The following is a 20,198-nucleotide window of genomic DNA, read 5'->3' on the forward strand; positions in this document are numbered from 1 at the left end:
TTTCTGAAGCTAGGAATAGAAGGCAAGAGGTTGGCTACAGTAACATTCTAACTTGTATGCTACTTAATTGGATGCATCTTATCCCTGTAATTTAAGGTTATAAGCCACTGGTGGGCAGGGACTGTACCATTCCCCACCTCCCCCCCCCCACTCCAATATCTTTGTCTTTACTACCATCACTCACCACAGTGCCCTGCACAGAGTAGTCACTTCATAAAAACCGTGTTGACTTGAGGATGCAAGTGTTCCAGAGGATGAGTTGTACACTGTTTTAAAGAGGGAAAAGGCAGTAATCACGTGAGCTCTTAGATACTTTTCTCAGTGCTCTGGAATCCTTGGCAACTGCCTGGCCAATTTGGTGGAGGTCACCCAAACCTAAGCCTCAGACTCTGCCTTCTAGGGGAAAGCCCAGTTTTCTCCATCCACAATGGTTTAGTTTCTTGCCTCTGCATTGCCAGTGACTGGGATAAGTTAGTGCATTGTAGCTGTGAGCAGAGAGGGGGTGGGAGGAGGGAATGGTGGAGAGGAAGGGAGGAAGTGCACAGCCTCTGCCAAAGGTTTCAGCTCTGCTCATCAGGTGACATTCCTTGCAGGCTCTGCCAAGCACCCTCCTCTGGAGTACATTTCCAAAGGCATCGGCCATGGGCTGCTGGTTGCACTGAAAGTATGTTGAACTGGAACTGCCCCTGGCCCCTGGTTTCCTGGTTCTTAAGGGGCTAAGGCCCACCCTAGTAGCTGAACTCTTGTAAACATCCAGGAGGTAGGTGCCCATTGTTGGCATGATGCCTGGTTCCTCCTTTCAAGGAGTCTTGCTAGCCTCTAGAGTTATGTGATGCCTGAGGACAAGGACATTTATTTATCTAGGGCAGTGTAGTCCAGACAGTAACAGGTTAATGCTGATAAGGCAGGTGACTGGGAGCCAGAAGAGGTCAAACGCAAAATCTGTTTACCAGAGCAGCTCTTAGCTCCAGCTTGGCACAAGAATCCAAGCTATCCAGCAAGGTATCTGGGAACTAGAGGCTTAGTCAGCTCAGCTCCACAGTGTCAGCCACTGTCTGAGTCAGGGCTGTGGTTGCAGGAGTGCCTGAACCCTACGGGAGAAGAGTTTCTTCCCTTGACAGAGAAACTGGCTGAAGATGATAAGGTCCCTTCTGCCTTGAAATTTATAAACCTATGCAAGGAGTCAGTGACCCAACAGAGAATGTAATCTGGGATTCCAGCCTCCCAACTAAACTTGAGTATCACCTTTTTCAGGTGATATCTAACCTCCAGGGCACCTAACAGTCAGCAGTAGGGAGGCTGGGTTTCTAAATTCTAAAGTCATAGAGTCCTAGAAGGTTAGAAATAGAAGAAGTCCTTAAGAATCATCATCATGGGGCACAGGGGAGAATAAGCATCTTCATAGCACCTACTATGAACCAGGACCTGTGCTAAGCACTTTTAAAAAACAAATATCTCATTTGATCCTCACATTAATCCTTCCAGATAGGTGATGTTATTACCCTCATTTATAATTGAGGAAATGGAGGGAAAGATTGGCTAAGTAACTTTCCCAGCGTCACACAGTAAGTATGTGAAGCCAGATTTGAAAACAGGTCTTCCTTACTCTGGGCCCAGAGCTTGGTCCACTGCATGACCAGCTGCCCCTGGGCATCTCTTTCATTTTGCAGAGGAAAACAAGGTCCAAGGAGAAGAGAAGAGAGAGGCTTGCCCAAGGTAACAGTGAATTACTAAGGCATCATGGTGTGTGTGAAGAGACTGCTAGATTTGGAGGCCATGTTCCTGTTCAGGATTCTGAAGGCAGAATTCTGACTCTGCCACTTAGTAGTTGGGTGACCTTGGGTAAATCACTTCCTGCTTGAAATGAAGAATTTCTTTGGATAACAAATTAGCAAACATATAAAACCCCACAAGGTGATATTGGCTCAAGAATCAGGCAAGCTTAAGGATGAGTAATTCATAATGGGCTAGTTAGGGAGAATTAGAGATTTGGGGAGTATATCCCTAACTTATAAGGCAACAACAAGGAAAATGAATATGTCCTTATGGAATTTCCCTTGACTTCACTACCCTCTTGAGCTAGTGAAAACACACATCTTACCCAGTATGACATTTTTCATATTTCGTCTACTTTCTAACCTTGGACAAGTCACCTAACCTTTGACTGCCTGACAAAAAGATCCACTGGAGAAAGAAATAGCAGATCACTCCAGTACCTTTGCCATGGACAACAATATGCACTAGATTCCCAATTCTGGTTGAGCCAAGGGCCAAAAAAGTGGGAGCAGCGAACATGTGGAGACCTCTAGGTTACCTGATTGAGAGATTATGTTTGTTCTGGAAGAGAATCCTGTTTCAGAAGGGATACAGTGAAATGTTGAATTAGGGAAGGGAGAGGGAAAGAAGTAGTTATATCAGCATCTGCCCTACTTTTCTGGGTTCATTTCACAAGAACCTGCTAATGGATGAGTACGGTAGAGAGAGTTGATACCTTCCATTCAGTAAACACTGATTAAGTACTACTGTGTGCAAGATGCTGGGCATTCTGGACATTAGGGATATAATAAAAAGAAACAAGCTTATATTCTACTTCCCATCCTCTGCCTAATCCCAGAGCCCCAAAGGTCTAGATCTTGAATTTAAACAGTTCAGTAAGTATTTACTAAGCACTTACTGTATGCCAGGTACTGTACTAAATACTGGGGACATAAAGACAAAAAGCATATTTTCCCTCAAGGTGATTAGATTCTAATGGGCTGATATAAGCAATACTCACTCAGGAAAGGAGCTATATCTGTGATTTCATTGGCATAGGCAACTCCAGAGTTATTTCCAATTGGCTCTTTCTCTGCAATTTAGTCTCAGACAGTTGCTGCCTTTAAGCACTGAGAATCATTTACCCAGCCAGTATGTGTCAGAAGCAGGACTTAAAATGGGTCTTCCTGGCTCAAATACCAGCTCTCTATCCATTACTCTACACCACCTCTGCTTACTCAAGAAACTAACTCAATGGGGTAGCTAAGTGACACAGCAGATAAAACACCAGCACCAGAGTTGAGAACCTGAGTTCAAATTCAGTCTTCCATGTTCGTCCTTTGTTGCCGAAGAAGACCATGCCATCAGAGAAATAATGACATGACTTACATTTCACTTTGTTTTGAATGAGAGAGGGCTGTGCAGGTCACCAGTCTCACTTCTCCTCCAGAGCCATCTGAATCCAGTGACCAGATATTCATCAGGATGACTGGAGGTGACCCAGGATGAGGCAATTGGGGTTAGACACCTAGTGGTTGCGTGACCCTCGGCGAGTCACTTAATCCCAATTACATCAAAAAGAAAAAGGAGACAAAAAAAGATAAAATAAGTAATCTCAAGAGGGAGAGATCAAGAAAGGCCTTGTATAAGCAAGTGGTAGCACCTGAGTTAGATTCTAAAGGATAAGAGGGATTTTTTGGGGGGGGGCAACTGGGGTGAAATGACTTGTTGAGTGTCACACTGCTAATAATTGTCTAAGGCCAGATCTGAACTCAAGTCCTCCTGACCCCAGGGCCAATGCTCTTTCCACTGGGTCATCTAAGTGTCCCACATGAAGGATTTTACATCTTAATGGTAAGGAAGGCCAAAGCATGGAGGAAATCCTTCCTCTATCTTGAATAGGGGGCCAGGTCTATCCAAAGAAAACAGAAACTGGTACCCATCTAAGTGGCTTAAAAACAAATGGACATAGGCCAACTAAGCACTCCTTTCTGGGTGTCCTGAAGACATCTGTCTATATCTGTTCTATCTTTCACCTCCCTCTCTTTCCTATCCCTAAAATCTATATTCATATAACTTCCTGAGATGGTTTTTCATATATACTATTGAAAGACTCCCTTTGTCAATGGACAAACACAAGCTGGCAGGGTCATTCTAACATTATTCATCCTAGTTAATGAATAATAAATACAGAGGGCACTGTAGTAGCAAGGGTTTTCAGAGTCAGGAAATCTAGGCCTAAGTCCTACTCCCTTACTTCTCAATAGTGCAACCTACTTCCCCTCTCTGGCCTCAGTTTCCTCATTTAAAAAAGAAGAGGTTGCCCTACCTTATTTTCAAAGTCGTTTATGGTTCTAAATCCTATGACCACAGTGCACAATTTCTTTTTTTCCCCCTAATTTATTTTTGGAAATAAATCTTATTGATACTTTTTGTTTTAACATCATCTAAAGTTCTCCCAGTATTCCTCACCTTTCCCTTCTCAAAGAACCATTTCGTATAACAAAGACTGTTTAAAAAAAAAAAAAGGAAGCAGACAGAAAAAATCAGCAAAAGCCAATCAATATATCCAAAAGTCTAAAAATATATACAACATTCAACACCCATGAATCTCCCAGCTCTTCGAAGCAGTAGGGGAAGGCGTGTCTTCTCACATCTCCTAGGAGTCAAGTTTGTTCTTAGTAATTCTGTAAATAATTTTCTATTGTTTTACGGTAATTCTTTCCATTTACGTGGTAGTAGTCATGGTGCATACGATTTTCTAGGCTTTGTTTACTTCACATTTCATCAGCTCAGAGGACTTGTAAAGGCCCTCCATGCTTCTCAGCATTAGTATTTGTTTCTTTAAAGCACAATACTATTCCATTACATTCCTTTGGCCCGTTTTGTTTAACCATGTCCCCCAGTCAGGTACATCTACTGTTTCCAGTTCCTTGCTACCACAAAAAAAGTGCAGCAAAAATATTTTGGTGGATATTGGGACCTTTTATTCTTATCAATGACCTCCATAAGGTACAGAGAGAAAGACGTCTAGAAGAATCTGTGAGTCAAATGGTGTGGACATTTTACTCATTTTATTTGAATAATTTCAAATTGCCTTCCAAAATAGGTTCATGGATTCAAAGCTCCTCCCACAACGCCCCACTGTGCCTATTTTCCCACAACCCCTCCAACACTATTTCATCTTTTGATATCTTTGCCAGTGTACTGTCCGTGAGGTCAAATCTCAGGGCTGTTTGGACTAGGCACTTTATTTTTAAAGCACCTACTGTGGCATCCACTTGTAGGAAGGTTGGCTTGCTTTTGCATACATGGATAATCAGGTAGACACGTGCTCCTGGGAGTGTGCAGAAAGGTTTGTCTATTGGCTACCTATATATCCAGGACCCCAAGTTCGGGACAAACGTGGGCATCAGAGTGGCTGAAGCACACTTTGCCAAAGAAACGTTTTCCCCCCACAGATGATAAGGAACTTCAGAACACTTCAGCTTCCACCGTAATCCCTAAACTTTCTTCTCCATCTCTGCCTTCGAATTCCATTTGGGGCCAAGGCTGGGCCCCCAGGAGCCCGGCTCTGGCTGCCGAGCAAACATTGCCCTCCCCAGGAGACAGCCAAGCAGCCCTTAGTGGAGCGCAGCGAAGGGGCCGGCCCGAGGGCTATCGCTCCGGCAACCCGGCCGATTCATTGGAGTTTGGGCTCCTGGTTGTCGTAGATAGGGGCAGGCAAACAAACACGCTGCCACACGGTGCCCCAACCCCGCTCCTTCCCCTCCTCCTCCTCCCGGGCTCCCCTCCCACGCCCCTCCCCCCCCAGCCCGCGGCCAGCTGCTTCTCCCCTCCCCCCAAGCCTGCGGTCACAGTTAGCAAACACGCCCCACAGCCCGCTGGCTCGGAGCGCGCTTTGCTGGCGATTCCCGGGGCAACCCGGAGTCTGGGGAGCTGGCGCCCCGGAGACCTCTCCTCCCCCCTCCCCGGCTCCCAGTGCCATCTCCCTTCTCCACACCGGTCGGGCTCCTCTGGGTCGGCCATGCCTTATGAACAAGCTCCCCTTGCGCCGCCGCTGGCTGCGTGTCCTCCACCTTTCCCCGGCCCGGCCCCAAAGCGCCCTTGGGGAGGGCAGCCGGAAAAATCTCCCCTTGTTTACACGTCCGAGAGGGTGCAACTGGAAGCTGGCGCTTCGTTTCCCCTTTCCTCTAGTTTTCTAGGGTTCCTGGAGAGTAGGTGAAAGGTCCTGTAAACCCCTCCAAAGCCCCTCACCCCCTGCAAGTGCCTGGGAGGCTCAGGACAAACAATTCGAGCTCAGAGGGAAGGGGGGAGATGCAAGGAATCACAGAGAGTCCTGGAAACGTGCCCCTTTAATGAACTTACAACAGAAAAAAGAGCAGATCAGCCTAGATGAGACGGGTGGGGGGCGGAAGACACCAGGGGAACGGGATAGACAGCTAGTCCGTTTTACAGGAAGAATAAGGGAAGGGGTTGGGGGAGCGCTTGGCGAGGAGTAACCCCAGGGAACTTGGCAGGATAAACCAGTCGGAGAAAAACACAAAACGTACGCACGATCGCTGCGTACGCACCACACCGTGGCTTTCCCTTAACTTCTCTCGGAAAGGGGTGTCAGAGAAAAAAGGGAGGCAGACGGGGCGGGGGGGGAATGTTGGGGCGCGTGTGGGATCGGAGACGGGGAAGCGACAAAGAAAGCCTTTATGCACGGCTGCTCTAAGAAAGCGGTGGATGTGTGTGTACAGACACGTGACAAAGGCTGTCTCCCCAGGGAAGACCCTGGTGACAGGGATTGAAGGAAGATAAGGTCCCTTACTAGGCAGGGTGGGCTCCTAGTACACAAACACTTGGGCCAGGTAGAAAGTATGAGGGAGAGTGTTTGCCCACGTGTTGGTGGGGGAGGGGGCGGGGAGAAAGGAGGGTTCCGAACTGTAACAACTCACAAACTAGCTTTTCCAGAAACTCAAATTTCCCCCCAAGTGCACGAAAGCTGGCCACGGGAAGGGATGGAAATGAGTGCAGGGGGCGGAGGGCCCTCCGGCCAGCTCTGGGTAAGGCGTAAACTGATTGCACATACCTGGGAGCGTCGCGGAGGGCTCGATAAGGGCCCCGAATGGAGGTGATGTCACGCTGATGCAGAAGCCGGCCCACCCTCTAGGAAGAGAAAGAAAGGAGAGAGTGGGGCCGGGACTGGGGGCGGGAGGGAAGCAGATAAGCCAGCCCACCCCCCTCTCTCCGTCGGGGCCTTGGCTTGGGACGGGTAACCCCTGACCCCCACGCGTCCCAGCTCGGCACCCTCCTCCCAGATCCCCAGCGCCTGCCCTCCCCGGATCCAGCGCTGGGACCTGCGCCCACGCCCAGCCAAGAGTCCCTCCTCCTTCTCCTCCCTCTCTCCAGACCTTCCACTAGCGCCTAGCCCGGGGCCGCGGCTGGCCCCGATCTCTCCGCTGCCGTCCCGGAGGTAGAGGCGTCCCAGGTAAGTATGGCTTCCTTTCAGTTGGCCTCATTGGAGAGCGGTGGGGAGGGAGGGCGGGGAGCTTGGGAGTCGAGGGGGTGGTGGCAGAGTCTGGGAAGAAATCCGGGTGGGACGGCGCTGGCACCCCTTCTCCCGAGGCTGAGTCGAGTTCCCCGGGGCATTTTCCTGGAGCGCAGGCGGTGGGTTGGAGGGGCCGGGGCGGGGGCGTTCAGGGAGAAGGGGGTATTGCTTCGTACGGTAGTTCGGGGGTGGAAGGCGCTTCCCGCGGCTCCCCTGGCTGCTTCTCCTAGGGAGCCTCTCCGTCAATATTGACTCTTGTGGGTCGGATTCCTCTAGGCTGCCCGCTACGGGAGGGGGTTGGGGAGAGGGCAGATGGCCGTGGCTAAAGGACTGCCCGAAAACTCTGGCTGCCACACAGCAGCACCTCAGGTTTCAATTTGAGAGCGGTAGGAGTAGACCCCAGAAGCCAGAGGGGTGGGGGAGCGTCTAACTTCGAGGAAGACGTTGGAGTGCAGACCTTAGTAAGGCTCACCCGACCTCCCCTGTAGCCCCTTGGCCTTCCTCCCTCACCTTCCCAACCCCAACCCACCCCTCAGCCCATCGTGACTTTGCTTTCCAAATTCCCTTACCAGCCACAAACCATACCTTAGTGTTTTCCCTGACCCGAACGCTTCTACATAGGAGTCGCACAAAAACAAAACACTTTTCACTTTGTCTGGCGAACTACAGGCATGGGGATGGCAACTTCTTCAAAATAGCTGGAATATCAGGAATTGTGACTCGATAGTACAAAAGGCTCGTCGGTCCCAAAAGTTTGGGAACAGTTTCTGAGGGTATTAGATAACCCATCTTTGAAGCCAGATTCGTGTGCCTTGTTACTTGACCGCCCCTTTTTAATTTTGCTTCTTTTTATTGGGGGGTAGGGGAGAGTTGTTGAGAAATAACTGCAAAGCCCACCATAACTCCCTGGAGCCCTCCAGAACGAGAAGTCTGACCACTGGGCATAAAGGATACCCCAGGGAGAGGAAGAGGCCGGAACAAATGGAATTAGAGTAGGAGGAAATGTAAAGCCATCAATTTTATCAATAGATTGGGTAGGCTGCTTAAGTGGTGGAGGGTTGGGGAAGGAATGGAAAAAAGGTGACCTAGGGGGGAGTGGAAGGGGAATGGATGCTTTAGTCTTTTTAGACCCTTGCTTTGTTTATGTGCCTGAGGGTGTCTGTTGTGTTTGGGAGGGGAGAGATGATGGTGTGGAGGCTACCTCTGAATTTAAAACTTTGTTATTGGGGTCAGGTGAGTAATAATGTACGTTATTTCTTTTGATGAGGAAACAGGCGCAGAGAAATTAAGTGATTTCCTTAACACAATGTTAAGAGACAGGATTCCAACTTAGGTCTCTTCTTAGTTCAGATCCAGCATTCTTTAATACTCTATACCATGCTGTCTCTTCAGGGTCTCTTGTAAAGTCTGGGCTTATTCTGGTTAACATCCTTTGACCTACAGGTTCTCGGAGTTTAAGGCAATGATGAGGAGAAGGGTAAGGCCTGTGTTGACCTGACTGGGTATTGTAAATCCTAAAGTTTGGTGGTAAGAGGGGATAATGAAGAGAATATGTGTCCTTTGCAGCCCATACACTAAAAATGTCTCAACAAAGCTAGTCGGGTCTGTTTTGAGTCTTGAAATGACTCCATCTCCTTTATGTCCCACCACCCTCCAGTTTCCCTGCTGGAGCCATTTACCTCCCCCAAGAAAGGTGAGAGCAGAAGAGTAAGAAGGGAAGTAGACTGGACTGGAACTACCAGGACCAGTGTCAGAGAGCTGGGTGGCTTGTCCTGGGATTAGCTTGATTTCAAAAATGATTAAAAACCCTTGGGTCAGTCAGGAGCCACAAAAGCAAAAAGTGACTTTTGTGCAGGAATTCAGGGTTCAGTGCTGAGTTTCAACACCGTAATGGGAAGAGATATACAGGGCAACTGAAGGGATATCTTCTGTTCTCCTCCCTTCTGAGATCTTAATTGACCAATCCCAAGATCCTGCTCTGAGCCCCAAAGCAAAAGCTCCAGATAGGGATTTCTAGCCTTTTTTTGTCTCTTGGGCCCTTTTGGCAGTCCAATGGAGCCTATGAAGATATATTTTTTTCCCCATTCCACTTCACAGATCTCCTGCCACCTCTCCATGGATGCCAGGTTAAGAATCCTAGCTATAGACTCAAGCCTTGGGAGCCCCTCTTAAAATACAACAGCCAGATTGTGCCAGCAGTAAGAAAGTGAGCTGCCCCACCCCCACCCCCCCTCTAGCTCCCCTTGGATAGGGGTAGCAGCCTGCTTTGGCCTCTTTTCCCAAACAACAACCTTTAACCTCTTATTGAGGGGAGAATAAGTTGGCCGTGACTGAATTTGAATTCTTATCTCCTATATCCCAATCAGGACTTGAAGGCAGGGACCTGTAGCCAGCAGATTTTTACATGAGCTTCGAGGAGTCCCCTGTTCTAGACAAGCTTAGCAAGAGCACAGGAGCTCAGGGAAAGCCTTCATTCTTTGTCCTTGTGAAAATGATCAGCTCCCCCTGGCCCTCCTACCCCTCCCCACCAAGCTGATATTTGAATGTTACAAGTCCGTGGTTTGATCTGAGGCTTATTTAGGGCTGAGTTGATTATGGAGAGCCCATCTGTATCCTCTTAATGGCCCCATCCTTCATGCTTTCTTGGACACTCCCATAACGATGGAGATAACAGAGAGTTGATTGGGAAAGCTGCTAGACCTTGAGATGGGAGGAAAGGTCAAGGACAGGGACAGTTGCCTGACTCCAGGCCGTAAGAAAATGGATGACCTGGACTGAGGCTTTCTTAACGTGAGGGTTCTTACAGGACATTCAGACAAAGAAAATCTGATACAGTATTTTCCGGGGTGTGGGGGGGGGGGGGTGTCACCAAAGGAAAGAAGAGAGAATGGATTGTCTTTTTTATATAGTTTGTTGATATGGACAAAAGAATGGCGTGACCTGATGTCTACCAAGTATGCAAAGGAAGCTGGGAATGGGAGAGAACCTGTAAAGGTGCTTAGAGGGTCAGAAGTTTAGGGGGAGCATTCTCTGACTTGTGCTTCACTTTCCCCAGCTCTGTCCTGGTGCTTAGTTCCCTGTGGCTCATAAAAGCCCCAGATGCCTATGAAAAACTCCGCAAAAAAGTTACTTAGATGGATATGTTATTCTCTCTATGTGGGTTCTCCCTTCATGACTGTAGATCACAGATCATTCTTACCTTTTCATCCTGTGTATCTTTCTATCTATCTATCTATCTATCTATCTATCTATCTATCTATCTATCTATCTATCTATATATCTATATATCTATATATATGTGTGTGTATTTATCTATATATTCTTCCGCAAATCCTCTCTTATAACATAGGGAATTCTTGGATTGGTCCATTACAGTTAATGGTGACTCCTTTACACATTAGCCACACTCAGATAACTGGGTTTTTATTCAGTCTCAATTTGGACGACATTGATTTATGATTTATAGGAAGTCCCCATCTTATAAATGAGGTAGCTAGGTGGAATAGTGGATGGAGTGCCTGGCCTGGAGTCAGGAAGACTCATCTTCTTAAGTTCAAATATGGCCTCAGATACTTATTAGATGTATTACCCTGAGCAAGTCACTTAGTATTTGTTTACCTCAATTTCCTCATCCATCAAAGGAGGGGAATGAATTGGCAAACTGTCCCAGTTTCTTTGTCAAGAGAACCCCAAATGGGGTCACAAAAAAGTTGGACAAGACTGAAAAACAACTAAACAACAAAACACCTTCTAAACCTGTTGCTTGAAACTCAGAATACATATTCCTGTAATGTGGTTGAGTGGACTGAGTGCTAGACTCTGAGTCAAGACACTTGGGTTTGAGCCCAGGTTTTGACACTTGGCTAGCTCTGAGATGTACTTTCCTCACTTATAAAATGGGAATATAGTACCCTAGTCACAGGATTGTTTGTGAGGAAAGCATTTTGTAAATCCTTAAGCACTGGCTCAATGTCATTTATTACCATCATCATTGCTGAATGCTGGTGGTTATGTCCTGTCTGCCATTTTTTCACTGTTACTTAAAATACTTGGTTCTCCTTCATTAGAAAGTAAGATCCCTAAAGACAGGCACTGTTTTTCCCTTTGTGTACCCAACCCTTGGAAATTCCCATAATGCCTGGCATATATAAGAAGTGCTTCTTAATAATAAATGCTTCTTGACTGATAGGACTCTATAGCCACCTATATAAAGGTCACCATTGTTCTTTAGGGACAGCTAGGTGACAGAGTGGATCAAATGCCTGGAGTCAGGAAGGAAGACTCCTTTTCCTGAGGTGAGATGTGGCCTCAGACACTTAACTATCTGTGTGATCTTGGGCAAGTGTTAAACTCTGTTAGCTAATCTGTAAAATGGGCTGGAGAGGGAAACGGCACACCATTCTAGTATCTGTGCAAAGAAAACCTTAGATGGAGTCATGAAGCGTCAGAGAGGACTGAAACAACTAACAATAGGACTGTTCTTTAACTTATAGTCTTAAAGTTTCCTGAAGCTCAGTACATTGAATGCCTTGCCTCTGATCCTACAGCTTGTAATTGTCAGAGGCACAGTGTGAACCCTGTTCTTTCTGACAGAGCATAAACTCCTAGCCCACACTGCCTCCATTCAACCTGTAATGTAGCTAAATAGGAAGTTGGGGAGGGGGTGAAAACAGTGAAACTTTGTGTCACTCTGTCTCACTTATATCCCATTCACTCAAGACATCACTCCATGATGTCATTGGGTCTCTTCAAAAATGAAGGACAGGCAACAATGTAGCTAATATAGAAGAAGTTTTGGCGTTTGGCAATGCTAGTAATAAACTTAATTTGATGTTATTCTGCCAGTGTGGGTTCTCCCTTCGTCTGGGCAGCTAGTTATTACCTGTATATTCTCCCATAGGTCTTCCTTCTGAGACTGCCAGAATCCTGCTAAATCTCTTAACATTTTGTGAATAGGATACTTACACCAAGTCATTTCATGGAGACAACAGCTAAATTGTGTCAGCAATCAGGAAAGGTCTTACACAGGAAGCATTACCTAAACTTGGGAGGAAACTTGGAACTCAAAGTTGTGGAAATGAGAAAGCAGTGCATTTCAAACCTAGGTAATCAGTTCTACAAAGACTTGGAGCCCGGAGCTCAAATGTTGCACATGGACATTTTGACTAGAGAATTCAAAGAGGGGAGTTCCCCCAAAAAGACTGAAGAGGCAGCTGGATTCAAAATTGGACAAGGCTTTAAGTGCCAGGTGGAAGATTTTGTGTCTGTCTTAGAGGCAACAGGTATAGGTGTACACTGCAGATGTTTGAGTCAGGCTGTTTTAGAACTACTAACTTGCAAAGTGTGGAGACAGGATTGGGGATAGGAGAGACTGGAGGCTCGGGTACCAATTAGGAGGCTATTGCAATAGTTTATGTCAATAGTTCCCATTTAATGGGGCTGTAGTCCAAGGGGTTCACACTGAAAAGTCTTTAATGGGACCTTAAGCAGTAGCTCATTGAAGAATATTATGAGTAATATAGTAAATTCCCCTGAGGACTCGCAACACATTTTGTTGTTGAAAGGGGTGCCTGAAACAGAACTTTTAAAACCAGTGGTTTAGGTGAAAGGTGAAAATGGAAATGAGCTAAGCCTGTAGGGATGGGGAACCTGTAGCTTTGAGGCCACAGAGCCTGAAATTCAGTCTCTTTGTTCCATGAAGTTTGGACTCAGTGGGCTGCACTTGAGGACCTCGAGGGCCACATGTGGGCTTGAAACCACAGGTTCCCACCCTTTGAAGGTTAAGGCTGTGAAAAGGGAGTTCAGTCATTTCAGTTGTGGCCGACTCTTCATGACTCTATTCGGGATTTGCTTTGCAAAGATTCATCATCTCCTTCAGCTCATTTTACAGGTGAGGAAACTGACATAAACATGATTAAGAGACTTGCCCAGAGTCACACATCTAGAGAGGGAGAGAAGAGCACAAATTTGAGAGAAGTCACAGGTGCAAAATTGGTACAACTTAGCGACTGATTGGATATGAGGGAGTGTGGAAGAAGGAAGAGGCATGGGTAATTCTGAGGTGGAGAAAGTAGAAAATTGGTAAGATTTGATACCCTAGCCAGAAACAAAGAAGTTTGAAAGGTTTTTGGAAATTTGGAAAAGCATAGTTCATTTTAGGAAATGTTGAGTTTGAGGTACTATAAATATACATCTTGGTGAGCTGGTGGATAGCAGGAAGTTGATAATGTAGGTCCTAGAGAGATTAGGACAGATTTGCGATTCATCTACAGAGAGGTGATAAATGAACCCACAGCGAAGAGTATAGAGAGAAGAGGTCCCCAGACAGAACTTTGAGGGCATGTCCACAGTTAGGGATTGGGGGGAAAAAAGATGATACAGAGTAGAGGAGACTTGAGAAGGAAGTGCTGGACAGGGTAGGAAACCAATTCTGTCCAAGCCTGCTTAGGTGTTCTCTAGAATGGGTATGTGAGCAGGTAGGGTTTTGGTGGGGAGGCATCAGCAGACTACCCTCAGGATTCGTGGGGGAGATAAGGCAATATGCAACTGGTCTTATTCACCTTTAGGCACCTGTTCGTGCCTAAAAGAATCAGTATTTTATAGAAGTTGACTGTTAAATTGTGATCATTAAGCCTTTTCTATGTGGGTTCTAATTAAACTGTAAGTTTTCTGGTTGAATTCCTTGAATGAGGCTTGATTTCCTTTGTGCCTTACCTTTGTCAAACAGGGTGGCCTCAATGTAAATGTTAAAGGAAGATGTTTTATGTTCGAATTATTTTTTGTTTGCGTCATCATCAGACACTACTGAACACAAAACTGAAACAGATACATGAGTTGGATAGAGTTTAATTGATGATGGTGAGGTGTCCTTGAGAAGCCTACAAAATATATCACTAATCTCCTTCCACCTTGCCTGAAACTCCACCATTAGAGTTTTCACAGTCATACATTTGGGAAGGACCTTGGATCATCTAGCCGAACCCCTGCCATTTTACAGATGAAAATGTCAGCCCAGAGAAGTTAAGGAGCCCTTTCATTTTATAGCTAAGCAAACTAAAGCCTAGGAGTTCAGCAGTTCTGTCATGGATGAAGAACAACTATGATTTGGCCAAGGTCATACCTAGTAATAAGTGGCAGAATCAGTATTGAAACCCTGGTCCTAGGACTGTAAAGCCAGAGCTTTTCCCACTATCCCATGCTGCCCTATAGGCATCATCCACAAAGTATCAATCTCTCAGGGTGAATTTATTTATTCCATACATTGTGTAACTGATAGGGAGAACACAAGAGTACTAGATGCCTAGGAGGGTGATAGGAGTCCAAAGGGAGACTGCTAAGGGGACGGGTAAAGACTAATAGGATTTTTCTATAGTCTGACCCCATTTTTGCCCATTGTAATTGCTTAATAAATATTTGATGAATGATTGCTTATGGGTTGAAGGCTTTACAGGAAGGGGGTTTAAGGTAGTTCTGAGTACTAGTGCCAAAGGAGTTCTGAAAGAATCTGAGGGGAAAGAAGAAATGCTGAGTGAACAGTTTGGTTGTCGATAATGTCTCCAGCCTGACTGAGGTTAGTGAGTCTGCATCCAGTGTGGGCTGTACTATGTGATCAGTGATGATGGCTCCTGGATGAGGAGGGAGAGACAGACTGAAGGCAGTCATTCACTGAATGCCTCTGTCCTTGCTGCCCCACCCCCATTGCAGCCGCAGCCTTAGCAGTAGCAGGCTCTGTATACTGCTGGGATACCCAGGATGCCCAGGAAGAGGTGGATCCTGCCTCCCCTGGAGCAGGAACCGTTCTCCTGGGCTTTATTTGTAGTGGTGCTGGTGGTGATGATGATAAAAAAATAATAGCTAGCATTTAATTCTGGGCAAGGCACTGTACCTAACATGGATGGGATTATCTGGGACAGATGAGGGTACATCATGATGAATAAAGGGAGTCTCTCTATGAGTCCAGGTGGCCAGGAAGTAAGGAAAATGCTTCCTTAGACCAGGAATTTCTTGCACAGCCAGGATCTTTAGCAAGAGAACAAGGAAGGGGGCAGCTAGGTGGTGCAGTGAATAGATCACTGGCCCTCAGAGACTTGACACTAGCTGTGTGACCTTGGGCAAGGCCAGTCACTTAACCCCAATTGCCTTGCCTTCCCCCCTCCAAAAAAAAAACCACCAAGGAAGATTCAAGCCATTGCGGGGTGGGGAGGAGGAGGACAAGGAGAAGCCTGATAGGATCAAAGTAGAGATGCCAAAGGGAACCATGACATGAAGAGAAAAAAGATTAAGAACCCCGGCTGAGGTGAATTTCAACAAAAATTGGTGGGTGAGATTGAATGATACCCTTCTTAGTAAGAATAAGAATTGTTGTTCAGTCTTTCTGTTGTGTCTGACTCTTCATGACCCCATTTGGAGTTTTCTTGGCAAAGATACGAGAGTGCTTTGCCGTTGTAACAATAAAAACTTTTATATATTTTTTATATATGTGTATGCATATGTGTATGTATGTGTATGTGGAGAGAGAGAGAGAGAGAGAGCACCTACTATGTGCCAGGCATTTTGCTAAGTGCTTTACAAATATGATCTCATTGGTCCTCACAATAATCCTGAGAGGTAGGTGCTGTTCTTGTCTCCCATTTTACAATTGAGGAAACTAAGGCAGATAGCTTAAGTGATTTGCCAGGATCACACAACTAGTAAGTGTCTGATATCTGATTTGAACTCAGCTATCCTGACAACACTCTATCCACTGTGTCCCCTAGCTCCATCCATTTGGGTCCCTGTATCTTCGTGAGAAATCTTTTTCTGCTATGAAGGAAACTTTTGAAGTAACTTGAACTTAGGTCTAGACCTTCCCAGTCACTGTATTACCAGGAGCATTTTTTATAAGATTTTGAGTTCCAATTTTTTTCTCCCTTCCTTCCCCACTCCTGAAGATGGTGAGCAATCTGATATAGGTTATACATGTACAATCATGTTAAACATATTTTCACATTAGTCATGTTGTGAAAGAAGAATCAGAATAAAAGAAAAACCACAAGAAAGGAAAAAAGTGAAAATAGCATGCTTCAGTCTGCAGACTCCACAGTTCTTTCTCTGGATGTGGATAGCATTTTCCGTCATGAGTCTTTCAGAATTGTCTTGGATCACTGTATTGCTGAGAAGAGCTAGATCAGTCATAGGTGATCATTGCACAGCGTCGCTGTTACCATGTTTCGGCTCACTGCAGTCAGCATCGGTTCATACATATGTTTCCTGGGGAATTTTTTTTGTTGGAAATACAATGAAAACTTTCTGCTGAGTGGAAATTAGAGACAGTTCATTTTTGTTTATGGTTTTTGCTTTTTCTATGATGATTATAAAGGGAATAATAATTCCAGAAAAGTTGTTTTGTTCATTGCCTATTATGAGCTAAAATTTAATTGTTTTTAAATGTGCGTCTTAAATTTTTTCTTTTTCAGTTAACAAGCATTTATTTTCTTGGGTTATGGGGTTTGGTTTTTTTTTAAGGCAGTCTGGGTTAAATGACTTGCCCAGGGTCCCACAGCTAGTAAGTATCTGAGGTCTGATTTGAATTCAGGTCCTCCTGACCCAAGCTCCAGTGCTCTGTCTACTGCACCACCTAGCTGCCCCAACAACCATTTATTTTCATGAGTTGTGAGTTGGGTTTTTTGAGGCAGTCTGGGTTAAATGACACGCTCAGTGTCACACATCACCTTAGTTATCCCAACAAGCATTTATTTTCTCTCATTCCTTGTAACCTTTGTAAACTTTTGTAACCTTGAACCTTGTAAAGAAATATGTATAGTCAAGCACAACATTCCTACCTTGTCCATGAATGTTTCTTACTTGACATATATTTGAATGTGTATGTGAATGACCTTTGTATCCTTTCTTTTCCAGGCTCCTTCAGGGACCCAGCCTGGACTGGCTCTGGAGCCAGGATGGCTATTCCCCAGGCCCTCCTGACCTGCCTGGGTATCCTGCTGCTGTGCCTCCCCAGGAATCAGGCCCAGGTCCGTGCTCCGCCTGGGTGCAGCCCAGACCTCAACCCCCTCTACTACAATCTGTGTGACCGCTCCGGTGCTTGGGGTATTGTCCTGGAGGCTTTGGCTGGGGCAGGCGTTATCTCTACCTTTGTCCTCACCATCATCCTGGTGGCCAGCCTTCCCTTTGTGCAGGACAGCAAGAAGCGGAGCCTGCTGGGGACCCAAGTGTTTTTCCTGCTAGGGACGCTGGGCCTCTTCTGCCTCGTGTTTGCCTGTGTGGTCAAGCCTGACTTCTCTACGTGTGCCTCAAGGCGTTTTCTCTTTGGTGTCCTTTTCGGCATCTGTTTCTCCTGTCTGAGTGCCCATGTCTTTGCCCTAAACTTCCTGGTCCGGAAGAACCAGGCACCTCGGGGCTGGGTCCTCTTTGCAGTGGCCCTACTCTTGGCCTTGGTGGAGGTCATCATCAACACAGAGTGGCTGATCATCACCCTGGTCAGGGGCGGGCAAGGAGGGGGGCGTGTTCTTCATGATAACAGGAGTGCCAGCTGGGGTGAGGCATCCCCCTGTGCCATTGCCAACATGGACTTTGTCATGGCCCTCATATATGTCATGCTCTTGTTGCTGGTTGCCTTTGTGGGCGCCTGGCCCATCCTGTGTGGCCGCTTCAAGCGTTGGCGGAAACACGGGGTCTTTGTGTTGCTTACTACTGCCACCTCCATTGCCATTTGGGTGGTATGGATTGTTATGTACACTTATGGCAATGAACAGCGTAACAGCCCTACCTGGGATGACCCCACCCTGGCCATAGCCTTGGCTGCCAATGCCTGGTCCTTTGTCCTCTTTTACATAATCCCTGAGGTCTCCCAGGTGACCAAGGCCAGCCCAGAGCAGAGCTACCAGGGGGATATCTATCCCACCCGGGGTGTGGGCTATGAAACCATCTTGAAGGAGAAGAAGGGACAGAGCATGTTTGTGGAAAACAAGGCTTTCTCAATGGATGAGCCATCCTCAGGTAGGTAGGGGAGGGTATTGGGTCCTTTTCTCTTTTTTAACTAACAACCTGTCATTGCAAGAATGGGGAAAGTGGTAAACAGGTGTGGGCGGTACAAAAAAGAGTACACTGCTTTGTGGAAAATGAGAAATTCTGTGTAAATCAGTGCAACGCTGGCTACTTGGCATACAAAGCTGAAATGGAGCAGAGTATTCTAGAGTTCAGTTCTGAGTATTGTCCTTTATGGCTAGGACAGCTTTTGTTTTTGTTTTAACAAATCATAGGGGTGGTGGGGTCAAAGAGCCATCACCCCAACAAAGATTTGGGGTTTGGGCCTATTAAAGAATTAGGCACGCCTGTGGCTGAATTGTGTACCCCTCACACCTGGGGCACTTCTTTATGGGAAAGGCAAAAGTAATGCCAAGGGAAGATGAAGAAAGCTAGATCTAAAGACTAGGCATCTAAAAGCCTGCCCTCGGGACTGTTGATGGAATTTGTTTTGTATTCTACCTCCTTTTAAACATTTTATTTCAAGTTTAAAATAATTCACATAAGAAAAAGTGGTGGTCCATTTTTTGTCCACTGATGAACCCCTGATGAGCTACTAGTGTTTTCTCTGTCCACACCTGCCTTGATTCTGGGTCCTGTGATTCAAGCTTGCCCCTGGGCTTCTGCTGGTCTTTGAGCAAGGAAGGGAGGAATTGGAGTCTAGAAAAGTTAGGGAAAATAAAGATTTAGCAAATCCTAATCAAATTCTTGGTAAGGGTTGGCAGCATCTTCTTGGAGTTGGTCAGGAAGAGTTCCAGAGAAACGTGAGCTTGACTCATCCCACATAACTAACCTTTTATTCCAAGAAAGCCATATGGAATGGCCTTTAAGACTCAAAGAATGAACTTCCTTACTGTATACCTTTGTTATTAGCACTGCCTTTGTGGCCAAAGGAACTGACCCTTGTGGACTCCTGGAAGTTAAAGTAATGGACAGAGGGAATCCTTGGATTTCATAGATCTTTTCTGTCCCTTCATCAGAGGCCATATCATCCTGTAGTTGGCAAAGGGAATAAACCTTGATCTATCCAAGTATTTGGCCTTTAACCCTTGTCCCCCTAGGCTGCAGTACAGGCCCTTATGGAGTTCCCATTTCTCAGCTTTGAATATAGAATGTGGGATAGATCAGTTTGGTGATTGGAAGTTGGCAGGAAATGATGGGAAATGCGATGGACTGATTAGGGCTAGCTGGGGTGAGGCTCCGTTTTCAGCCCATGTACCTGTTTGCCAAGGCCAAATAGCTCTGTGCTTTTGTTCTCCCAAAGTAAACACTTCAGGAAGTGGGCTTGTTGGGGTTTTGTGCATATGTTTGTTTTTCAAAATGGAAAAATCAATAGACTGAGCCTAGCACTTAGCAAGCTGTATATAGGTTGTGGTCCCCCCGCTTGTGGGCAGACAGGCCTATCAGGATCCAGCCATTTGAGCAGTGGCTCAATCAGTCTCTTGTAAAGCCCCAGGAGTTTGTGAACCTTCCTACCCAAACAAACAGGTAAACATCCAACTGGGGGCCAGGGAAACCCGGGAAACCAACTCCCACTGGCAGAGTGAGGCATTCTTGTGCTTGAAAGCAGCCCCAGAGGCTTGCCGAAGGGCACTGGGCTAAAGGTGTGCAAAGCACTTTATAGGTATTAGTCTCTTTTGATCTTCAGCACTAGAAATCAAGAAATGGAGACAGAAAGAAAGGTTAAAGTAGCATGCACAGAGTCAAGTAGCTACTGAGTGTCTGAGGCAAGATTTGAACTCAGGTCTTCCTGATTCAAATCTAGTGTTCTATTCACTACTGACAAATCACAGATATGAGGCTTAGTTGGCCCTTACTTCAGGGCCAGGGGGATATTTTATTGGATTGACAGCTGGTAAGGAAGTTGCCATTTCCCCTTCTCAGC

At 46.1% G+C, this 20,198-nt stretch overlaps 1 protein-coding gene and 1 long non-coding RNA gene across 5 annotated transcripts in view; one reads left to right on the forward strand and one right to left on the reverse strand.

Annotated features, from left to right (window-relative positions):
- Positions 1-5,554: 5,554 nt before the first annotated feature.
- Positions 5,555-7,278, reverse strand: LOC140528104 (uncharacterized). The gene is made up of 3 exons (XR_011975077.1): positions 7,155-7,278; positions 6,833-6,909; positions 5,555-5,965 (listed from the first exon to the last, which is right to left on the reverse strand). It is a non-coding gene; the product is annotated as an uncharacterized lncRNA (long non-coding RNA).
- The window catches only part of GPRC5C (G protein-coupled receptor class C group 5 member C), a 35,616-nt gene continuing 22,101 nt past the window's right edge, over positions 6,684-20,198 (forward strand). For 3 of the 4 annotated variants that reach the window (XM_072645593.1, XM_072645592.1, XM_072645590.1), the window contains exons 1-2: positions 6,684-7,231; positions 17,189-18,286. In XM_072645593.1, coding sequence (XP_072501694.1) covers positions 17,230-18,286 — 1,057 coding nt within the window. In that variant the 5' untranslated portion in view covers positions 6,684-7,231; positions 17,189-17,229. Of the gene's footprint in view, positions 7,232-7,387; positions 7,411-17,188; positions 18,287-20,198 lie in introns of those variants that run through there. The other variant, XM_072645591.1, reaches the window with a different exon arrangement.

The sequence above is a fragment of the Notamacropus eugenii genome, chromosome 2, assembly GCF_028372415.1.
Source record: "Notamacropus eugenii isolate mMacEug1 chromosome 2, mMacEug1.pri_v2, whole genome shotgun sequence".
Classification (NCBI taxonomy): domain Eukaryota; kingdom Metazoa; phylum Chordata; class Mammalia; order Diprotodontia; family Macropodidae; genus Notamacropus; species Notamacropus eugenii.